At 45.6% G+C, this 24526-nt stretch overlaps 1 protein-coding gene across 1 annotated transcript in view; it reads left to right on the forward strand.

Moving 5' to 3' along the window:
* The window catches only part of ITPR1 (inositol 1,4,5-trisphosphate receptor type 1), a 354215-nt gene that overhangs the window by 251338 nt on the left and 78351 nt on the right, over positions 1 to 24526 (forward strand). The window contains exons 45-46 of the mRNA XM_054245889.2: positions 20338 to 20518; positions 22301 to 22554. Coding sequence (XP_054101864.2) covers positions 20338 to 20518; positions 22301 to 22554 — 435 coding nt within the window. The remainder of the gene's footprint in view (positions 1 to 20337; positions 20519 to 22300; positions 22555 to 24526) is intronic.

Raw genomic sequence — 24526 nt, forward strand, 5'->3', positions numbered from 1 at the left:
TAGTATGGGATGCCTCTTGTGAGCTGCCAGGCAGAGGATTGGTCAGTCTTCCTCTGGAGGTTCAGAGATTGGTAAATGGTAGCCCCCAGCACAGAAGAAAATCCAGATAGCCGCCTGTGTTCGCAGATAAAGTTTTATTGGCGCATTGCTGCAGTTTTTCCTTTGGGATTGTCCTGCTTTCCTGCTTCAAGGGCAGAGTTGAGTAGTTGCGACAGAGACTGTGATGACCCTCAGCTCAGCGTGTGAAATGTTTTCCATTTGACCCTTTGGAAAAATGTTTGCCCACCCGAGGGTTTGTTTAATCTTTACTACCTAGATGTTAAACTACTTAAGGCAAAGAACCACAGTGTTTCCTCTTTGTTCTGTGCTCCTCACCCCCTGGTATGGCAATTTTTAAGTAAATATTCACCAGATGAGCAATATCCTAAGTCCCAAGATATGTTGGCTGCTTACTCAGCTAATAAATGGGAATTCAGGGAAACAAAGGTCTGCCTCCCTCCCTCCCTTCTTTTCTTTCTTCCCTCCCTCCCTTCCTTTCTCTGTCTTGTCTTGTCTTTTCTCTTTTTCTTTCTTTATTTTCTTTTCCTTTTTCTCTTTCTCTTTTTTCCCTCCCCTCCCCTCCCCTTCTCTTTCTTTTTTTTTCTTTTTCTTTGTTTTCTTTTCCTTTTTTTTTTTTGGTAGGGGCAGAGACAGTTGTTTTTTTAGAAGACTTTTTCTTTCCTAGAGGGACTTCTGCTTTCCCTGCATAGCCTCTGCCAGGATGTACTCCAACACCCCTGTTTACTCCCTTTCAGCACAGATTTGAGAGGCAGAAAAAGCAAGCCATTCCTTGGAGAACTGTGTATAGACACCTGAGAGTTTAGACACCTATCTCAGGTGTCTACAGACTTTTGATCTGTGAGCGCTCTCTGACTGTCCTACCCCAAAGCATCACGTTTTCAGGTTAGTCACTTCCTTATGGCTTAATGCTGTGCTATTTCTGTGCCTCCTACAAATGTTTTCCTAGTGGTAAATGCAGGGACTCCTCAGGGTATATACAGTTGACCTTAAAATATCTGAAATGTTAGAGCCCTGTCTCCAGCCTGTTTGCCGTCTTTTTCTACCAACCCCCTTGAGTAATCTCATCTACTCCCAAGGCCTCCAACAGCCGTTTATGCCAACAGCTCCCAAAGATATAGCTCTTGGTCCCACCTCTCTGCTGATTTCTAGATTTCTGCTCAAATCCCTGATGAGCATCTCCACATGTGTTAGCTCTAAGTTAGCAGGACCACATGACACCGTCATCTCCCTTCCTCCATTCCATTTGCCCTCTCGTGTTCCATAGCTTTGTCAGTGGACTCACCACCAGCCCTTGTGTACCCAAGCTAGAACCTTTGCAGTCATCAGACTTCTTTTCCTCTTGCTTTTCCCCAGGAACTAATCTGTTCCCACTCTACCTCCTGGGAGCTTAACCATTGTTAGGACTTACCGTGAGCCAGATAGTTGGCACTGTGAAGTCAGAGTAGCCCAGCTGGGAATGGAGGAGCTGGGGTTTGAAACTAGGCACTGTGGCTTCAGGACTCATATCCTTGACAGCCTGCCAACCTTTTTGCCTGGATGACTGAGATAGCCTTTTAATGGCCTCCCTGCCTCTGGGCATTTCTCTCTTCCACGTGGTTGTCAGTGGTGCCCCCCAAATGGAACCCTTACCACCTGCTTTCCTGTCTGAATAGCTGTCGGTGGAGTCTGGAGCCTGTGGCCACCCTGATGGAATCTGTCAGTGCCCTGCGTGGTCTGGCCCCATCTGGGTTTCTCCACTCACTCCCCCACACTCATTGTCCTGCAGCTGCAACTCATGCCTGCCAATCCTCAGTGGGGCCATGAACTCAGATGCCTTTGCTTCATGTGGGATGTGTCCTCATTCCCTTTACTGGCAGGCTGTCCCAGCCCTGGTGGAAATGTCTCCTCCTCTAGAAACTTCCTCCTGATCCCCTGAGGCAGAGATAATGGGCTGTGCTTCATTTACTCTAGTAATGATGGAGCTTGACTGTAAGACCTGAGGGGGCAGAGACCAAGTCTGTCTTCACCCTGAATCCCCTTGAGAAGCCTCCACATGTGCTAGAGCAAAGGCCTCAGTATGTACATGATGAATTGGTGTGGATACTCCTACTGTATAAATGATTCTGGGAATTCACTGAGATAATATATGGAAGGCTCTCAGCTCAGCATGGAGCTTAACATATCGTAACAGGTCATCCATAGTAACTCTGCTTACTTTTTGCTTGTTTATCTTCCCTCAGCCACTGACTTACCCAAGAGTGTACTTCCGGGATCAAGTCTCCATCTGACTCCCCAGCACTCAGACTGTAAATGAAGAAATAGAAATTTGACCCAATGTGGCCACCATGTTACTTTAGCTTTCTTACCACTTCCAAATAGAAACATGAGATTGTGAAATGTGAAATTGTGTTGTTGATGGTTATTGCCATTTTAAAGGGGACCTTCTTTAGGTGTGGGAGGGAGTTAAATTGATTTGAGCCCATGGGAAATACATAATGTCCCATGGGCTCAAATGTTGGAGAAATAGCCTTGTGATGCCAGCAGCCTTCTTTTCTTCTTTATAATAATGATGGACAGTAGTGGTAACAAGTGCTTATGTGCCAGGCACGATGTCAGGCGCCCTTACCACATGGCCTCATCCACTCTCCCTGGGGCTCCTATGTGATAGCTACTGCTGTGACCCATTTCTGCTAATGAGGAAAAAGAGGATCTGAGAGGTCAAGTTACATGCTCAAAGCCACAGAGCCAGCTGGTGGTTGTGCCAGGGTTTGCTTTCTGCCAGAATGTGAGTTTGTAGTCTCTCTACAGTGCTGCCTCCTTATGTGAGAAGCCTCCAGTGGTTTTCCAGGCACAGACATGGCACCTTTAGGGACCTTGCATCTGTTTGCCAGGCAAGTTGGGATTCATGGCTTCACATTTTGTTGTCTTTGGTAGTGGAGTCTTCGTGGAAGACATGGTATCCTGCTGATAATCAGAAGGAAGCTCAAGTGGTTGGTGTATTTGCTTTGTTTATAAGTTCTGCCCTTGAATTCTGGAGGAGGAAATAATGAAAGACTTTTCCTTTCAAACCAGGCATCTCATTTGCCAAATGACAATTATATGTGCTATACATGCACTTATAGCAAGTTCCAGGTTCCCAGGTCTTAGGAAACCTGTTGATGACAAGAAGGCCTTCCTACAGAACTTCCTCACTGTGGAAGAGATTGATAGCAGCTCATCTAATTAGGACCTTTATGAAAAGTTAGATTAATGGCAATTTTTGTTTTTCACTTGCATCTAAAGAAGCATATGTTCTTTGGCATCATGTGAGGATTATTAGATCTCAGCTTTTGCCCGTTTTGCTCAGAGAAGCTAAATGTACGAGATACTCCCTACATCTGAGTCTTCACTTGTTGAAGAATATTCACATTTTGGGGAAGGGAAAGGAAGGAGGGTCTTTGTGTTTTTATAAAGTGCCCAGCACTGTGCATGGTGCCACTAGGTACTCTATCCTGGACTATATGGAATAGTCCCAATTACAGATGAGGAAACAGAGTCTGAAAAAAGCTATGTGTCTTACCCAAAGTCACCCAGCTGGCAGAGCTGGGATTTGAATACAAGGTCCTCAAAAGTGTCTCTGCTTTCTGCCATGCTACCCAGCCTTTAAGTTGCATGAGTCCAATGTGAAGGAGCTATTCAGGGACCTGTACCCACTCAGGAGCTCTGTGTACTGGAAAGCGGTGTCTCTCTTGTTTTTGTTGAGAGTGGGAAAAGGCTGCACTGGTTATTTGATCTGAGAAGCAAGTAGTCACTGCTTGGTTAGCCAGTGAGTTTGAAAGGTAGACCTTTAACATGGAGTGGAATAGAAGCACATTTTGTTTTGTAACAATGTATGAGCTTTTCCTTAATTTCCACCGGTGTCCTTGTGGATAGCTTCCTCACTACAATCAGAGGAGAGCTTGTGCCCGATATAAGAAAAGTTCTTCCTCAGTTACTCTTTCTGTAGGTTTTCTGGAATTCCTTGTGAGGGTAAGAGTGAGGGCTGGGATGCACTGCAGATAGCTACTGCAAACCCCTCTACTATTTCCAACTAGTGGATACATGTGTGAGTTGTATGCCTGTCTTATATTTACAAGAGGAAGTGTCCCGTTTAATTTTATTTTCACACCAAAAGCCCAAGTGTTAAGAGAACACGGTGTTTTAACACTCCCTCGGTTATCAGCTGCAGAGCGGAGGTTGTATATTGTCACATACAGTTTTTGGAGTATGTGTCTACATTTGTTACCTGGCAACATTGCTACATCAGGACGTGAAGTTGTATTGGTTCCTACCAGACCCTCACTGTTCATACTGTAGAAGGCAGAAGTTGTTTTCCTCCAAAGGGATTTAGAAGAGAAGGCACAAGGCTAGTGGGGCTTGGCTGACAGATGGGCTGATGCGCTTCAGTGGTGTGACCCAGAACCAGGCGCTGGGCACAGGATGTGGACTCTTGTCCCGTCCCAACAACAGTTCCCTTGAATGCTAGGTCTGGTTCCTCACGTGTCAGACAAGGGTTAGTATTGAATACCAATTAGCAATTCTTTATCTTCCTAAAGTAAAAATAAAATAACAAACTTTTGTTCTGGTCATTTTATGAGTCATCTGAGCACTTTCAGTACCATAATGGCAAATAGCTAGTACATGGACATCTTTAAATTGCTCACATTGATACCCAATTCCCTGCCTTAATTTATGCATTATTGTGGTTTGGACCACCTGCTGGCTCTGATGAGAGAGGAAATACCATAGTAGAAGTGACAGCCAGAGCATCTCTTACTGAGGTAACCCTCTGAGCTGATTATAGCCCTATGGCATATTTTGTCTTTCTGATACATGATGCATTGAAAACACTGTATATAGAATTTTTTGAATGTTTACGTGGGGCCTCCATATGCACTGAGGTATTTGTATCCCCCCCACCTTCCACCCTACCTTCCACCCTGTTTCCCTGACACTTAACCCTGAAGACATTTGCATTTGAAACTTTGCATTATAGGTTTGAAAGTCCTCTCAGTTCAAGCCACTCATTCTAAGATTCAGCAAAAGCTTATTGAGACCAAAGGCATTGAATTCACCCGCACCTGTAACGTTTCTTGAAGAATGCTTGCTAGGGTAAAGTTTCCATGGTAACTATTTTTAAAAGACTTTTGTAGCATCAACAGGTTAGACATGAAGTCAAAATCATGGAGCTCAGCAGCATACTATCAGCATGCACTCAGTTTAACCACCCCCTAAACAAAGACACTGAAGCAACCTGTTCATAAGCCCTGACGGGCACTGGAGGGTCTAGCCAGGTTGCGCTGGATTTCAGGGGACCTGATTTGTGTTTCCCTGTGCAGTGCTCCCTTCCATTAGCATCTTTAAGGAGGAGGTCTTTTCCATCCACTGGACTCTCATCCTCCTGGACTCTTTTCCTCATGCTTGTTAAGGAAGAAAAAGGCAACTGATCATGCCCGGAGGGTATTTAGAAACCTTTGAGTTTAACTGTGGTGCCCCAGCCTCCTTTAGATAACCCAAGATGCCATTTTAATGATGCTTTGCTCTTGGGTATCAAATTTTCTCCTTAATTTTCATCAGGAAGTGTTCTAAGAAGAAACCACAAGATTCCATACCTGCTGTTGATTTTTTAGAGCTAGTGGATTTTTATTTTAATCCCCCAAGTAGAACTTGACCCTGAGGGTTCCTAACTTGGATGATCATGCAGAGCACCCTTAACTTGGAAATCTATATCCTGCTGTTTAAACTTTAAGATGATTCCTCTCTGGATTAAAGTCCTCAACCAGCAGGCCGAGGCAAACTCTAAAGAAAAACAAGGTCATGCTGCATTTTTTTTTGGTAAGCACAGGAATCAACAAAGAGATGTTATATAACTTCTATTTATATCCTCCTTGCTCACTATCTGCAGGCAGACAAGAGTCGCTGAGAAGGGATTTAATGAGCTCTCTGGGTTTGCTCACCTTCCTGAGCTGGTAGGAACCAGCTTGTTCTCAAATGCGTCAGTAAAGAATCTGGCTGTGGGTGGGCGGCCAGGGTAGGTGGACTGAGTTGTTGCTATGGTGTTTTTTAATTCCCCTGTCTCTCAAAGATTTCACTCCCCCCTTCCCTGACTCCTTCCTTTTGCCCCCTTCCTTCCTTCCTTTCTTTCTTTCTTTCTTTTTTTTTTAAAAAATCTATAAGCTTCCTTGTTTCTCACACCTACTCATGATTCTTGGAGCTGTCTCCGGAAACAGAATATTTTTCCCTCTCCTTCCTAAGTGCTCAGTCCCCCATTGTGTAGCCCCAGAACTCAAAAGTTGTTTTCTAAGGCATATTTTTCCACCCTCCCCTATTTGTTTTCCCATGATTTTTTTTTATTACCAACCCCTCCATCAGAAGGACCTATCCTAGTAGTCTTCAATCTCACGTGATAGGAGTTTCCTCTGGCAGATTCCAAATTCAGATTGCTCCAAAACCAGGTGAAGCCTATTGCTAGTTGGCCTCTCTGTACGGCCTGGAGGAGAAGGGCTGTTTGTGTTCCCATACATCCTGCTTTGTCCTCTTGCCCTGGGTGGAGTGATGACATCTCCATCTCCTCTAGTGCTATATAAAATAGAACCACGTGAAAACAAGAGAATGGGTTTACCCTACAATGACAATTCCTGGAGCTTGGGTAACTCCTGTTACCTGAGGTTGCAGGTTGAAATTACTCAGCTTGCATTTAATTAAAAAAAAAAATTGCTGCTCCATCAGATTCTCAGCAGGGAAGATGAATACACCTTGCTGAGAACCCTGTGGCAATCCAGGGAATGGCCACCTGCACCCTGGCCAGCCTGGTGGTGGCCACAGAGTCTTCTGAGATGGCTCTATGTTGTTCATCACATTCCCACCGGGGCAGAGGCACTTCGAAGATGTGAGTAGGGAGGTCAAGATGGAAGTTCTTAGAAAAGAATATGTGGTTCCATGAGGACAGGCTGAAAAAATTTTTTAAAAGCCAAACCCACCCCTGCCTTGCCCAGAAGTTGTGCAATCCTTAATAGCAGTAGCCTGTTTGAATAATCAAAGGCAAGCTGACTTCCCTTTATTAACTTCTGTTAGAGTCATCTGCATAAAATATCCCCGGATTCCACACCAAGTAGGTAATTTTTTTCTCTCTCTGAGTAACTGGAGGGACTTTCCCTTTGGAAATCTTCCAGCAGAGTTAACTTTATGGTTGAGACTGTTTTCTCATTAGAAGGTGCCAGCAGCCAGATTCCCGATGCAGGGACAGGGAAGGTGCCTCACATACGTACTTGGACGCCCCGCTTCCCTGAGAACTGACTTAATATTTACAGTTGCCTCTGGTTCTTCTGCCTTGACCCTCCTTTTCACAGAGAAATCTATGCTTGCTCACATTTCCTGAGGTCCTCTGAGTTCTTCTTTGAAACTGTCAGAGGCTGTCTCAAAGTTTCTACCGATTTCCTATGCCTGGGTTTTAGACTTCATCAAGATGCCCTGACACTGAAGGGGATAGTCCTGTAAACTCTCTGAAGTGTTCAAGCCTCTTTTTTGCCCTGGAATTCAGGACTTTAAAATATATTTATTTTATTGCTCTTCGAGGAGGATGAGTTTCAGTTGCCTCACCTTGTGGTATTTGAGAAATGTATTTTCGTTAGCCTCTTTGCAACGCAAACCCACAAACTATTCAGCCCAGAGCTTGTATCTATCAGGTCTGGGGAGGGAGCCAGGTTCGAAGAGGGAAGGTACACAAATGATCATCCCTCCTGGGCTGTAGTTAATAATGCAAACTGCTGTGTCACTGGGGCCAGGGTAGTTAATAGTTAACTTGATGGATTAAGGATCCCCAGCCAGGCTGAGCCCATCACAGAATTATGTGCAAAAACCGGATAAGCCCCTAGAGGTGACAACGCCACGTCAGCCACCGTTGTGGTCTGCGGTGTGCTGCATTTTCCCACTTAGCAGGACTTTGAGCTTTCACATGCAGAAATCTTTTGGCCATAAAGTTTTACTTCAGCTGCCATCAATGCAAAGCTTGGCTTGAGTGTTTTGGAATTGCCCTTCCTTCAGGATTTTGGTCATTCATTAATATAGTACATTTTTTAAAAAGAGAGAGAAGAGGTCTTGCTGTGTTGACCAAGCTGGCCTTGAACTCCTGGGCTGAAGAGATCTTTCTGTCTCAGCCTCCACAGTAGTTGGGACTACTGCCTTGTGCCACCACAGCTGGCTTAATATAGCAGATATTTACTTAATGAGCACTTCCTGGGTGTCAGGAGCTGTATATGTTGGCGTTAATACAGTCAGGGATGAGACAGCTTAGATCCTGCCCTCCAGGAGCTTACAGTCTTGTGGGAGAGAGAGCTAGGAAACCAGCTTATAATCAGCTCAATCACAGCTTCAGAGAAGTGTGCTTGGGAAGCAAACGGGCCATGTAGGGTGGTCAGGGAGGGCTTCTCTAGGGAGGTGCCACTCAAGCTGAGACCCAACAGATGAGAAGGAAGAGCAGCAGAGCGCGAGAGTATTCCAGAAGAGGATTGGTGTGTGCTTGGCATGTTGGAGGAGCTGGTGAAGGAGGCCAACATCATCAACCCCATGGCGGTGGGGGGGTGCAGAGCTGTGGGAAGTACCTGCTCCACCAAGGTGATGGGCTTGTCGTCAAGCGGCGGCTGGATGAGGTGATCTCTGTGGTTCCTGCCAACCCCTACTCAATGCTTTTAAAGGGCACCAAGTTGGCTAGGGCTGTCCCCTGCTTGGATATGCACTGCTGCTGCCAAAGCCCTAATATACAAAGCAGCTTTACACAGATGAGTGCTGTGTCATTTCACCCTGCCCTGCTCTAGCTACTTGGCCATCTGTTCATCTTACTGTCAGCTGCCAGGGATGCTCTCTGTGGCCATGTGGAAGTTACCTGGTGGGCTGGCACACAGCAAAATGGTCCTGCAGGGTGGGGAGACACGAAAAGTCCCAGAGCGTTCTGCTCGGGGCCCAACTTGGCTGTACCTGAGACTCAGTTGAGTTGAGAAGGACTGGGGGTGACTGCAGGGTCTTCATCAGGGAGGCACTTGCTTTGCTTGATGCTTTGTCATCTGTGAGCCAGTGTCCTTGCCTCCAGCAGGCCAGGGTAGATTTATTTTTTTCAACTTCTGTGGCCAAGTGTCCTGGTGTGGAGAGCAGAGAAGGGAACGTGGCTGGTGTAAACACCGGGCCAGTACTGTGCGGGCTCTCACCTGTTTTCTCTCCTGTACTCATCGCAGTAGAGCCTCAAGTGATTCTCCTCTTCCTCCTTCTCCATTACAGATGAAAACACTGAGGGAAGAAGTTAATAAATGAGCTGTCCAAACCTACCCAGTTCCTAAGTCACCCCTATGCATACCTTGCTAAAGATGCAGGATAGAGATTGCTTTCACTGAGCCGTGTGACTCTGCACAAACACAGAAAGTAGGTGGGACAAGGATTATTATTGACATCAGTATAAATTTCAAGTTGAATTCCCTGGGAACCTTGGAGCATTGAGAACAGGAAACACTGGTCAGTGTTGACTCATTGTTCCTCAGGTACAGAATGGAAATAAGACCTGGGGAGTTTGTCCCAGAGATCAACTCCCCTGAGCCTGCAGCTCCTGCTTCAGGCCTCGCTCTCCTGGATGCAGATTGCACCCCCATGGGCAGTGGGGAGGAACAGCACCCAAGTCACTGCTGGGTCCTCAGCACTGGACCCTCCTCCTGAGAGGAGGACTTCTTGATAGAATTTTCCAAGCACCTGTTACATCTGTCTTTTCAGGGTTCATGAGACAAGGTGGAGGTCTGATGAGAAGGTCTTTGTGTCCTCCTGGCCACAGATCCCACAGTGAGCATGTGGGCGAGTGGAGACAGGGCCTGAGAGTTTGACATGAGCCCCCAGAGGATACTTGTCACTGAATCATAGAACTGGCCCTGGAAGCCACCCTCAGGGGCTGGCGTGTGTCTCCTGTAGCCCAGACATGCAATTCACATTGTTTGTTCATTTCTTCTCCAGTTACGTAGATGTTTGTGGACTGAGATTTTAAAGGCCCTCTAAGTCTTGAACAAAAGTCCTTCCTGGGATCTAACCAAACTCTCCTTTGCTTTAGAGAACCTTTTTAGAGTACCTTTCTGGTAAGCCTCATGTTGGCTTGAAGAGCCACCAGAACACCTTCTTGCCCTCCTGGAGAATTACCAAGGAGCTTCCTATCACAGTCCTTTTTGATTTTAGGCAAATTTTGAGGTTGCATCTATCTTATGTCTGTTTCTAAGGGTCTCGTTGATTTGACACTCTGTTTTTTCTGGAGGCTTTCCAGTCTTCATGACTTGGCTGGAAGAGACAGATGGCTGTGTGGTGTATCCCCACAAAAGATACCGGCCTTTGGCATCTGTTTGATCATTGAGCCCAGAGAAAATCTTGAGTCTCCTTAACCTCTTGTTCCTGGGTCAGGGCCACAGGGTCCTCCAGAGTGGTGGCTGACCTGCTTCTCTGAAATCTGGTTTTACTGTTAAATTTGCTGAAAACAGTGGTTGCCGACAGCCTACCTACACCATCAGGGGCTTCCTTAGATAATACCTTAAAATTTTTTTTTCTTTTTTAGGATTTACAGTCTGTTGGTTGACTTGTTGGTGAATGTATGTGAAACTGTTAGCATTCTGATCCACACAGGGTATGGGGGGAACCACATTGCTTGACAAGGCAGAGCTTTCCCATTAAGTGCCAGTTTCCATGGGTACTGGGAGACAGAAAAGGAGGGCTGTTAAGCTTTCTGTCTCAGGAAAAAGGTGTTTTTCTCCCCCAATTAAAAAATGTGTTTCATAGACATGGGGTCTTGCTCTGTTTTCCAGGCTGGTCTTAAATTCCTGGGCTCAAGCAATCCCCACCTTGGCCTCCCGAAGTGCTGGGATTACAGCTGTGAGCCACCATGCCGGACCCTGAAAAGTGTTTTTAATAAAACAGGTTGGACTTGCTGCTTGAAGAACTGACTTCACCTTGAAAATCATCATGAAGATCCCCTGCCTTGTCCTTGACCCTGGAGCTTAGGCCCCTCCCTAGAGCCCAGTGACCAGATTAATCAGAGTGAAGGGCTCCTTGTCTTCCACCTTGTCTCTCAGGGTCAGGCATAGTGATGGGCCTCTGCCCCACCCTTGCCTGGCAGAGTAGTTGAAACTGGTTTGTCTCTCACTTGTCAAGAGGTGACTATACAGTGTGGATGAGGGAGGATCTTATTTCAGAAAAATGAAATGGAAATATTGATGCCTTTCCAATACAGGCTTGCTTCACTTCATCACTTCCTTTCTACTTGGAAGTCTGTATTATTTCTGAACTCATTAAAGCTGGAAACATCCTGAGAGAGGTTGGTAAACTGAGAGCTGTGGATGTTGGCTGGTTGAAAGCCATCAAACCTTGCAAAAAAGTTCCTTAGGGTGTGTGATAATTTATGCCAAGGCAGTGTTCAATTCTGAATGCTCATTGTACTAATTATTAGATCCTTTTCAGAGGTCAGACATTTCCTGAAGTCAGGAATGGTTTAAAATGTTGGAAAATGCTTTATGTTGAAGGGCTGGGGCCTGAGAGGAAGGTCTGACACAAGCTTGTATTCTGCCTTTGAGTATATTAAACTTTGAGAAGTGGAAGCAACAATGCTTATCTCTGCACGTGCAGAAATTTGAATGGCTTCTATAGCTAGTGAAATTTCAGCCAAATTGTTTTTCACTTTTACTTTAGGTTTGGGGGTACATGTGAAGGTTTGTTATGTAGGTAAACTCATGTCACAGGGGTTTGTTGTACAGATTATTTCATCACCCAGGTACTAAGCCCAGTACCCAGCAGTTATTTTTCCTGTTCCTGTCCCTCCTCCTACCCTCTAGCCTCAGGTAGACCCCAGTGTCTGCTGTTCCCTTCTTTGTGCTCATGAGTTCTCATCATTTATCTCCCACTTATAAGCAAGTACATGCGGTGTTTGGTTTTCTGTTCCCGCATTAGTTTGCTGAGGATAATAGCCTCCGGCTCCATCCATGTTCCCACAAAAGATAAGATCTCACTCTTTTTTATGCCAGCTAAACTTAAAAAATTTCTACATTGTGACAGTTAATGGGAGTTGCTATTCATTGTGTTTTGCTGTCAACTTAGAGGCCATTTGACCTAGCAGAACCAGCTGGAATTATCACACTAGTCTTTGGCCATTTACATAACACCCAGCTCCTTTCTGGATCCATCTATCTTACCCTTCCCTTGAAAGGGGTATTATTGTTAGACAACTGTAGCACCTTGCATCTGAGTAGTTCTTGGTAGTCATCAAAGTGTTTTTCACACCTACTGTTTCATAACAACCTTGCTGGACCCCAGCTTCCATGTGATGCTGATATCACAGGTGTTAAGACCCTCATTTTTCAGCTAAAGAACCCGGTGCACAAATGAGATTAAGTAAATTGCCCATGATCACATGGCTGGTTAGCAAGGAGCCAAGGCCAAAATTTAGGTTTCCCGACTTCCAGTTCTCCAGGCACTCTCTGCCTAGCCAGGTGTGTTTTATTACCTACTTCATGGTTCCTGGTCTTTGAGTTTTGATTGTAATCATTGGTTTCTAAAAAAAGGACTCCAGACCCACAGCAATCATTGTGTGACAATGGTTTTGTTAATAATTTATTACTCCAGCTCTGGCAGTCCTTCAGCTTGCAGAGGTGATTGTTTGGGAGCCTGTATTAACAAATGTGTTAAACTTCATGGGAAAGTTGAGGTATTCGAATGTGTACCTTCTGCCGCTATTCTTTACTGTCAGAGAGCCTGTTTATGCCTCTGAAAGACCTAGGGGGTAGGGGTAGAGGGAGGGGAGATTATAAAATGCCAGAAGGTATTCAGAGCGGGACAGACTCTTGCTTAGGAGAGAGGTGTTTAACAGAGCAAGGGGTTGGGAACAGGACTGAGGTGTCAGACAGGTGGGGCTTGGGTTCCAGGGCATTTATTAGATGGATGACTCAGCAGGTTACTTCTTGGGGCCTCGGTTTCCTCGTCTATAAAGTGGGAATGATAATGGCACCTACCCCATGGGGTAGTTACGAGGATTAAATGAGATAACGCATATAAAACACTTAGTACCCGGCAAACTGGAAACATTTGGTTGCTGTTCACTATAATAAAGCTGGTAGAGAGAGATTCCCCAGGGAGTGGTGAGTTCTCAGGTAATCACAGGCATAGGAAGACAGCCAGCATAAACCCCACCTCTTGGTAGCCAAAGGCATTGCTCTGTCACCCGAAGAGTGTCTGTTCAAGCTGGGCAGGAGTGGGATAGTCTGGTTGGAGATATCCCCTGATGTCCCTGAGACTCTCAGTTGATGTGAAAAGAAAAATAAAAGATAACCACAGAGAATTTTCCTCAGCCCATGGAAACTCAAGCTTTGGCTCACTGTTCAGCAGCCACGTTTTTCAGATTCTTGGCCTTATCGTTAGAACTTAAATCATGTTGCAGCAAATAAGTGAGCAGCTGTGGTGAGTGTCGTGGGCTGGGTGGGTCAGGATTGAGTCTTACGAGGCAATGAGTTGGAAAATCCCATTCTTGGGATTATCTCAAGGCGTAGAGCGAGGGCTACTGAAAGGTGGACCAACTGGGGATGGAAATACTTTTCTTTGGGGAAGGATCTGAGTCCCACAGCCATCACTCTGCACTGGGCTGCTCCCCTGAAAGCCATCCCCACTCCTGCCAGGCTTCACCCTGGAACATCCATCTCTGCTCCCCACCACTGCCCTGTCCTGCGGCTCAGACACCACAAAGGGGCTCCTCCCCCAGAATGGCCTGGTATCCCAGACAGGGACTGCTAGGCTGGCTCACATTCCAGGGAGCGCCAGGATCCTTGAACTGCGAGGCCTGTCTTTTCCCCTGAACTTCCCAAATTCTGGGTAAGATGGCTTCGTGGGTATGTGTCCAGGTCATGGAGAAGACTTATCGCTCCTATTCTCCCCAGGACCGCTTGTCCACACAGTTTGATTGGGACTGTGACCTCTTTCACCTAAAGAGAGGCGTGTCCCCATTTGAATTAAGTAATAAAACACACCTGAGTAGTCAGGGAGTACCTGGAGAACTAGAAGTCAGGAAACCCAAATTTTGATCTTGTCTCCTCGCTAACCAGCCATGTGATCATGGGCAACTTAACCGCATTTGTGCCCTGGATACTTTAGCTGAAAAATGAGGGTCTACCACCTGCGATGTCAGCATCACATGGAAGCTGGGAACCAGCAAGGTTGTTATGAAACAGTAGGTGTGAAACATACCTTGATGACTACCAAGAACTACTCAGATGCAAGGTGCTATGGTTTTCTAACAATAATACCCCTTTCAAGGGAAGGGTAAGATAGGTGAATCCAGAAAGGAGCTGGGTGTTATGTAAATGGCCAAAGACAAGTGTCCAAATTGCATCCAGTGATAATTCCAGGCCCTTTGTCTTCCTGCTGTCACCACGGTGGCCGCCACTGTCTGCTAGCCCCTAACCTCGGGTGGCTCTTGTTCCTGAAGTGAGGCAGGCTCGTCGTAACCACACTTCAAGGCTTTGCAAGGATTTGTGAGGCTGGGCAAAGGTGTGGGAGCCAGGGTAATGAAGCAACATTTTATTATTTTCAAGACTGATCTGAAAAGGTAGTTTCTTACTTGTTTAATCTAAGACCCTGATTCATTGGTCCCTCTACAGCTTAGTCAACCCAAAGACGGAAAACTGTCTCTTTGACAATTACTGGAAGGTGAGGATATGAACTCAGGTTGTGATTTCAACCAGCCACACCCCAGTGTGGTCAAAAGTAACTGTCTTGAGCAGTCAGGAGAGGGAGGTTCTGTGTGGCCCTAGCAAGTCCCTTTCCCTTTCTGGACTTCAGTTTCTTTATCTGAAATGTTAAGGGATGGATGACATGGGTGGTTTTCAAGTGCTGCTCTCTTGGAGTTCCAAGGAGTTTCAATGGGAAGAGGACTGCTCTGCTTCAGATGGAGCAGTTTTGCCTTTTCTCTTTTATCTGGGTGTGTGTCGGGGGGTTCTTTATCTAAGATGGTGTTTGTGGACCGGAGAGGAGCACGTTGCCCTGCTGAAAAAGGCGTTTGGAAACTGCTGAATCCTGTGCTTCCAGCTGTGGGGTTCTGTGATCTGTGTTCTCTTGCTCTTTTGTTGTAGATGAAGGTTGGCTGACAGCAGCCACGCCCACTTTCCTTTTTCCCTGCCCAGTGGATCCAGGATGGAAATGGCCACTGCCGGGGTCACTGCCTCACCCTGCCCCTGCCCTGGCCTCTTCCTTAAAGGATGTCGGGTCACACCTGTCGTCAGGGATGTCTGGGACTGGCGCTGAGGGCCTGCCCCCAGGCAGCCTTTGACTCGGACCTGACCGCTGGGCAGGTCGTCCCTGTTGGTTCAGCATGCAGGCAGGAGGAGGGGAGTTGGTTGTGGCTGTGCCACAAGTCACTGACCTCTCCCTAACCCCAGCTCTCTCATTTATAATGTGATTTATGAATGATGGTATCTGCCTTGGCAATCTCTGAAGACTCTGGTGAGATAGCTTATGTGGAAAGGGAATAAATGTGAGTTGGAGATGACTGGAGGGTGAGGAGAGGTCAGCCTAGGAGCGAGCAGATACCGTTCCCTCTGGTGGAGAGGCAGCCTCAGAAGGTGGCACGTTTTCAGAGCTCCCCAGCTTTCTGGGAACAAAGTCGACTTTCTGTTACCTTGTTGTAAAATTATTATTATTGCGATATAATTGACATGTAATCATAGGCACAGATTTTAAATGTAGACTTTGATTAAATTTGACAAATGTTTTTATATTCATTGTACTGGTTTTCTGTGGCTGCTATACAAATCCCTACAAACTTAATGGCTTAAAGTAACCGCATGTATTATTTTATAAATTCAACATGAGTCTTACTAGATTCGACTAAGGCAAGGTGTTGGTAGGCCGGTGCTCCTTTCTGGAGGCTCTAGAGGAGAATGCTTCCTTGCCTTTTCCAGTTTCCAGAGGCTGCCCATATCCCTTGGCTTGCAGCCCCTTCTTCCATCTTCAGGTTTAGTGATGATGAGTGGAGTCAGTCAGAGGACCTGAACCCTAAGCCCTTGCCTGTTCTTTCTCTGTTGTACCCCTCTTCACCTGGGCATCCTGCTGAGATTGCATTCTTCATAGATGGGTATCCTGGCGCTGTGCTAAAACACTTGATGTGTACTGTCTTTCATAGTCCCCTGATCTCTCAAAAGGAATAATAATGGTAACCAGCTCCATGGGTTTTTGGGTGCAATAACATGTGAAGGTTTGCCTGAGTTCCTGGTACCTCAAAAGCAGTTAGTCAGTGTTAACTTTCACGTTGCTGTGATGATCTCATTGAGCCTTCATAATCACCCATGAAGTACAGTTATTGCCCATTTTGCAGATGAGAAGATTCACGTTTCAGAGACATTGTTACTTTGTTACACTTGCTGGTAAGTGGTGGAGCTGAGATCCAGGCCTTTCTGACTCTGGAAACAGAGATCTCACCTTGCTGTCCTGCCCTAGCTGCTCACAGGGTTGCTTTCACCTTGGGGTTTTCACATTCTACTAATGTAATGGTAGTAGAAAAACTAAGTTAACACCATCAGTGTGCACTGTCCTAAGCCCTTGGCATACATCATGGCAGCCCTTCCGTGTGGATTCAGAGGAGCTGGGCAGTGTGCCCAAGGCCACAGAGCCAGTAGGGTCAAGGACCTGGGACTCACACCCAGGCACTCTGACTGCAAAGCCTGCCCTGCTAATTGCTCTGTTAAGAAACATCTTCCCAGTGTGGCAATTCCTCAAAGATTTAGAACCAGAAATACCATTTGACCCAGCAATCCCATTAATGGGTATGTACCCAAAGGAATATAAATCATTCTACGATAAAGTTACATGCATTCATATGTTTATTGCAGCATTCTTCTTAATAGCAAAGACATGGAAGCAACCCAAATGTCCATCAATGATAGACTGGGTAAAGAAATTGTGGTACATATGCACCATGGAATACTATGCAGCCATAAAAAGAAATTCGATCATGTCCTTTGCAGGGACATGAATGAAGCTGAAAGCCATTTTTCTCAGCAAACTAATGCAGAAACAGAAAACCAAACACTGCATGTTCTCACTTATAAGTATGAGCTGCAAAATGAAAACACGTGGACCCAGGGAGGGGAACAACACACACTGGGTCCTGTTGGGGGAGGTGGGGGTTGGGGAACAGCATTAGGAAAAAGAGCTGATGCATGCTGGGCTTAATACGTAGGTGAAGAAACGTCTTCCTTTCTTTGAGGCACTGTTTCTATTTCTCCTTTTCATACCAAGAATAGTGTAACTGAGCACACCTCTCATTTCAGGTTGACCTCAGCCCAGCCTGGGACTCCTCTGAATCCTCATTCCCATCTTCTAGTTCCCAACCTATTCTCTTTTTGGTTTTCTGTGTTTACTGATGTCTTCTAGATCTTACTGTCCATTTTATGATTTTATTGAGCACATTCTATCGATAAAGCTGCTTCAAACCCTTGCGCTACTGAGGACTAGAATCAGTGATGAGAAACAAACCTGGTGGCCATGGCAGAAACACACACAGCAGTGCTGCGTCCTCAGTGCCTGGCCTGTCTCATTTCATAAGACCTTCCCTTACACTGACCCTAGCAGTTGACAACTGTTGGGTCACCCGGCTGGCCGTCAGACAGTGCAGTCTGTGGCAGGCTATCTGTGTGTGTCGTGTGGCACTGCTATCAGATGACAGATGGCAGGCTTTATTTATTCATTTACTTACTTGAAGGGCTTTTGTTTTCTTGAATGGCCAGATTGTCCAGAATGCCTTTAAAGCTGCTTCTGTGCCATGAGAACATTGTTGGGACAGCAACTGAAGCGAATGGTCCTGAGCATCCGCCTTCTGGTGGGCCCTGGCTTTAGCAGGCAGTCCCCTGTAAGCCCGCATGGGTGAGATGTTGGATGGCCTGTCTTGGTGGGAAATTTAGTCACCATAATTAGGTGGCTTCAGGTTGCATTCTTTGTCCTCACCCATCTTCTCTTTTGTTGATCTATGGGTTCAAGAACTCTCGAAGTGAACAACTGGAAGTTGGTTTCTTGTATTTGAGCAGTTTTCCAGAATTCATTTATTTTGGAGATTTATTTGTCATGTCCACCAAATATAAAAAGGATCTGACTGTGGGGAATGGGGCATCCAGCTAAGGGGAGCCATAAAGTGTTGGGTTATATTTATTCTTTTATCAAATAATCATGGAGTGCCTTCTATGTGCTGAGCCTCTCTTGGTGCTCTAGGGGCAGCTGGAAACCTGTCAGGTGAAGCATTGGCCTTCATAGAGCTTGCACTCTGCATAAGACACAGAGTAAGCAGGTGAACAGTCAATGCAACAGTGTAATTCAGAGGGCTTAATTGCTGTGAAGAAGATAAAACAGGACATGGAGAATAAACAGTAGGCTTGGGAGCTGCTGTAGGAAGGAGCAGCCTCACTGAGCAGGTGGCATTGGTGGTGAGACCAAAAGATGAGGGGTTCTAGCCATGGGGAGAGCTGGAAACATTGGGAACATAAGAGCAGGGCAGTGATATTGAGTGTCTGTTTACCAGCAGCCTCCTGGGTCTGTTTTGTAGGGATAAAAAGCTATTTAGTAAATAGTCATTATGGTGATTGTTGAATTACTATGTGTTTTCCTCCTGTGGATGTCAGTTTCATGGGGGGAGGTCTAGGTTTCTTTTTGCTCTCTGCGATTTCTCTTATAACTGGCATAGTACCCACCTCATGACAAGTACAAAATAAGTAGTGGGTAGGTGGGTGGCTGGATGGATGGGTAGGAAGATGGGTGGATGGATGAGTAGGTAGATAGATGGATGAGTGGATGGAGGGGTGAAAGAGCAGGAAATCTAAAAGAAAAAAAGGGCAGTAAAGGGCAATGGAGTTAGTTTGGTTCCAGAGTGGGAGTCGCGAAGGCCTCACTGACAAACACGATGACAAGGCTAAGCATAGAGGAGGTGGTGACTTGTGTCCTGGCATTTGGCAGTGGCTAGAGGGAAAACGAACCAGGGAGCACAGGCAGGAAGGATGTGACATGTGCTGTAAGAAACAACCAGAGGTAAAGAAGAACAGTTAGAGGGAGGAGAAGGAGCATGACTAAGAAGTGCATTTTGGGCAGACAGGACAGGTGTTTGTCCACAAAATGTGTGAGTCAATGGCCAGAAGAGTCACAGTGGCTGAAGGTACCGGTCGACGATGGAAATGTGGTGGTTCCTTAGGGCGCTGCTGGATCGGGCATTGGGGTGTGCATGGGCGAGAGGTTCATGAGTTATGGGGCCTTCAAGAAGGTGATAAGATTTAAATTCTTTCTGGGATTGAAAGCCTAGGACTGCCTTCTGCAGGGAAGTGCCATCTTTCCAAATGGAAGGATTTGAAATTGGCAGGAGATTCACTGGGAGAAGCAAATATATTGTTTGGAGCTTTGTTTTATTTCTCTGGAAATGACCGTATTGTATTTTTATGTAAATAATTTACAACAGTGTGGTGTTTGCAAAGGGGTGAAAAGCGAATACTCATAAATGAAGTTGAGACACCATATTGTGTTTTTACATCAACTGTGTATACTATTGCTTGTAGTGGGTCCAAAAACAAATGTGTATCCAGGAGGAGAGCTACCTGTTCATTTGAGCTTCTTTATTTAACCACTCTTACCTGCCCTTTGAGGCCCGATTTGAAGATCACCTTTTTTGTGAAGATTTTGGAATCACTACAGCATTGTGTCACCCTCTCCAGCTCTGAGCATCTATAATATAATTGTGTAGCTTCCTGAGCATAATTTAGTCTGATTTATGGACATGTCATCCTAACCTGTTAATGAGCACAGACAGCACATATTATTCATGTGTATATTTTTCTGAAGGCTCTGCCCAGGGGAAGAGTTCATAGAAGCCCTTCAACAAATGATTGGCCCTGCAGTAATCCCCCCCAAAAAAGTCAGGTTTCATTATTAACAGTGTTGTTTTGCATGTGTGCAAGGGTGGAAGGGAGTTGTTCTTAGTTGGCAACAGTCTGCCCACCACACTTGAGCATGTTCCCAAAGCCTGTGTGTCTGTTCCAGCCACCACAATTTGTTTTAAAGGCTCTGTGTTGAAAACCTCAGGCCTTTGAACCAGAGAACTACAGTGTGTGGAGTGGTCCTTAATATTGATTTAAACTTAGATCATGCTTGAGGTTTTGCAGCTGGCTGTGATCCTCGTTAGGTTTTTGGTGTCATGAGTGGGGTGCAGTTTCGGGTCAGTTACAGTGTTGACAATCTATGGATTTTCCTTTGCAGCACTCCTTTTTCTGCCGATTGACAGAAGATAAGAAGTCAGAGAGATTCTTTAAGGTGTTTTATGACCGGATGAAGGTGGCCCAGCAAGAAATCAAAGCAACAGTGACAGTGAACACCAGTGACTTGGGAAATAAAAAGAAAGACGATGAGGTAGACCGGGATGCGCCATCACGGAAAAAAGGTAAATGTTCCTCAGTCTTCAGTCAGCTGGACTGTGAACAACAGAGGAGTCCTTGTTTTCCTTCATTGTTATCATTACTTCTAGGCTCCAAAATGCCTTCTGATGAGAGCTTTCAGAAGAAAAGCCAGCCTGGTTATGATGTAATTCTTCCTCAGTGACCTGAGCTGAAGCCCTGCTGCTCAGAAAGATATTCCTGTTTAATAAAGAATGTTTCTCTTGGTCAAGGTTAGGGTTTTATTGGCAAGGAATTCATGAATATTCTTTTCCTGTGATTTCTATTTAATGTTAGAGAAAGTTGAGGGAAATATGAACTGTGTGTCAGTCCTTTGTCAGATAATATTCTTTTGTTTCCTAAGGTATTGGAAAGTTCATAAAGCTTTTTATCCAGTGTCTCACAAGAAGAGAATTCATACTGAGGAGTGGGTATACCCACAAGTGTTGGAGTCAGTTGGTCTTGAGAAAGTTCAGCACTCTGAGCCTCACATTTCAAATTTAGATCTGGGTTTCCTAACCACAGCACAAGTGACATTGGAGAATGTTTTGTTCTGGGGCTGTCTTGGGCACTGTAAGATATTTAGCAGCATACACGGCCTCTACCCAGTAGATGCCAGTGGCATACCCCTACTCCCAGAATGTCTCTAGACATTGCCAGTTGTCCCCTGGGTGGGTTAGGGACAAAATCACCCCGGGTTGAAAACAGCCGGTCTAGAATGGAGCTAAAGAGAAGAAAAAGAAGAATGATTACCTTTTACTAAGTGTTTACTAGGAATCAGGCAGTATTCAACATTCTTTCTTAAAAACGGAATCTTGCTCTATCTCACTTTGTTGCCCAGGCTGGAGTGCAGTGGTGTGATCATCACTCACTGCAGCCTCAAACTCCTGGGCTCAAATGATCCTCCCACCTCAGCCTCCTGAGTAGCTGGGACTGCAAGTGTGCGCCACCACATTGGCTAATGTTGAAAAAAAAGTTTTTTTTGTAGTGATGGAGTCTCACTAGGTTGCCCAAGCCTGTCTCAAACTTCTGGCCTCAAGTGATGCTCTGGAGTAGCTGAGTTTATTTATAGGCATGAGCCACTGTGCTGGACTGTTCAGAGTTCTTTACAATTCCACTCATTTCAAACTCATGTCAACTCTGCAAGATAGATAAAATTAATTTATCCCCATTTTACAAATGAGGGGACTGAGGCACAGAGATGGTAATTAAATCATTAGGGACATGCAGCTAGAAGGCAGTAGAGCCAGCATTTGAACCCAGCTCATCCGGCTGCAGAGTCATTGCTGTTAACTGTAATACCATGGTTACCTCACAGGGTTATTCCGAGGGCGAGATAAAATAACACACACAAAGTGCCTAGTCATTGTGCTTCGACAGTTACAAAAGGACCAGTCATCATTACAACAACAATTGTGATTAGCATTATGTTGAGCTTCTGAAGAACTTACTTGAGATAGTATCATAGATGCTCTTCCATTTTATAGTTGAAGAAGCTGAGGCCCAGAGCCTTAGATTTGTGAGGTTGACAGAACCTGTACTAAGGCTTTTCCTCTAAAACACACTGCACCCATAGATAAAATGGTAGAATCACAAGTAAGGTGGCAGGGCTTGGCTCAGTTTTAATCATGTCTGAGGACTTGAGAGCAGGTCGACTTCTTGGAGTATTTTACCAACTTTGAAGATCTCTAGGAGATACAGGAACATAGGTTTCTGAGTGTCACCTCTGGAGTGGCGAACAGGTATCCTGAGGACTCTGCAGCCTTTCATGTCCTACCCTTGCTTTCTAGCTAAAGAGCCCACGACACAGATAACAGAAGAGGTCCGGGATCAGCTGCTGGAGGCCTCTGCTGCCACCAGGAAAGCCTTCACCACCTTCAGGAGGGAGGCTGACCCCGATGACCACTACCAGTCTGGGGAGGGCACCCAGGCCACTGCCGACAAAACCAAGGATGACCTGGAGATGAGCGCGGTCATCACCATCATGCAGCCCATCCTCCGCTTCCTGCAGCTCCTGTGCGAAAACCACAACAGAGACCTGCAGGTGAGGGCCTGGGGCGGGGGCATGGAGGGAGCAGGGCCACCAAGGCCTGCCTTCCTCCTGTGCTTCAGTCCCTCTCAACTTGGGCCAGACTGAGCCAAGGATCCAGTGTGGTTCTTTTCTTTCTTTCTTTCTTTCTTTCTTTCTTTCTTTCTTTTTTTTTTTTGAGATGGAATCTCACTGAGTAACCCAGGCTGGAGTCAATGGCGTGATCTCACTTACTCTAACCTCCACCTCTTGGGTTCAAGCAATTTTCCTGCCTCAGCCTCCAGAGTAGCTGGGATTACAGGAATGCACTACCATGGCTAATTTTTGTATTTCAGGATACCTGTTGGCCAGGCTGGTCTTGAACTCCTGACCTCAAGTCATCCCTCAACCTTGGCCTCCCAAAGTTCTGGGATTACAGGGGTGAGCCATCACTCCTGGCCAGATTAGCAAAGTTCTCTGATGCGAAAATCTGGACAACTGATGTGTCTCCTTGTCTGTCTTCCCTGCTGTCTCCACAGAGCCAGAGATCACATCTTATGCACAAGCATAGGTGCAGACCCCATATATATTTGTTAAGTGTCTGTATGTGCCTGTTTGTGTGTGTGTTGTAGCCTGTCAGCGTTAGACACATCGAGGTGCTCAGGTAAAAATGGGATGGATGGATGGTTAGATAATTAAATATTTTAGATTTCCAAAACTGGAGACGTAGAAATTTCTCTTTAAGTATTTGTTGGTTGAATGAAGGAAATGGTTGCCTTTCAGTGTTTTACAGAAAGTGGTACTCAGAAGTCTTTGCTGAACTCATTATTCCAGAAATCCTTTGTTCATTTTATTGTTGTTTTTGTATAACAGTGGCCAAGGTTTGTTAGGCACTTATAATATCCTGGATGCTAAGAGTTCCTTATATGATTCTAATTTATTGATGAGGAAACTGAGGGCAGAGGACACAGGGAGTGCAGAACTAGGACTGGAATACAGGCAGTCTTACACTAGAGCTCCTGTTGTTAGCCAAATGCTAAGAGACAGAGGGTGTATTATCTCCCTTGCAAAGTTTCCCAGCAGCAGAGGTGATTTAGGAAGAGCCAAGAATGGAATGTGGAGATCTACTACTTTCTTTCAAACGGGGTCTGGATCTGCAGAGGCCCCTTACTGCCCAAGAAAAATGTGCTGGAGTGCTGGGTCCCTGGCTTTTGCCTGGGTTTGTTGCCAACTCTTAGACCCAGGAAAACCACCCCCTCTTTGCCTGAATGGTGTGAGGGTGAACAAGAAAAGTGCATCTGAACACCTTCTTTATGATGAAATGTTTCCTCCTAAGACACACCAGTCAGCCGTGGTAGTTTTGTGTAGTTGGATTCTGGCCAGGGGAAGTCACAGCCTTTAATTATCACCTGGCTGACCTTTCCCACCAGGTGACTTGATGCCTGTCACACCTCAACTATGGCTAGACAGTTGGTACTGCCACAGTGAACTGCTCTCACTTAAAACCTGCCACAGAATCTACGCCTGGGTTAGCTAAGAAACTAAATTGTTAATCAGTAAGGCGAACAGTGAAATGGAACTGAGAGAAATCTGAGTGTTAATACCTTCCACAGTTGTTTGAATTTTCTTTCTTTCTTTATTTTTTAATTGCATTTTAGGTTTTGGGGTACATGTGAAGAACATGCAAGATAGTTGCATAGGTACACACGTGGCAGTGTGATTTGCTGCCTTCCACCCCTTCACCTATATCTGGCATTTCTCCCCATGCTATCTATCCCCAGCTCCCCACCTCTCGCTGTCCCTCCCCTATTCCCCCCAACAGACCCCAGTGTGTAGTGCTACCCTCCCTGTGTCCATGTGTTCTCATTGTTCAACACCCGCCTATGAGTGAGAACATGCAGTGTTTCATTTTCTGTTCTTGTGTCAGTTTTCTGAGAATGATGTTCTCCAGCTTCATCCATGTCCCTATAAAGGACATGAACTCATTGTTTTTGATGGCTGCATAATA

The sequence above is a fragment of the Callithrix jacchus genome, chromosome 15 (assembly GCF_049354715.1).
Source record: "Callithrix jacchus isolate 240 chromosome 15, calJac240_pri, whole genome shotgun sequence".
Taxonomy (NCBI): Eukaryota; Metazoa; Chordata; class Mammalia; order Primates; family Cebidae; genus Callithrix; species Callithrix jacchus.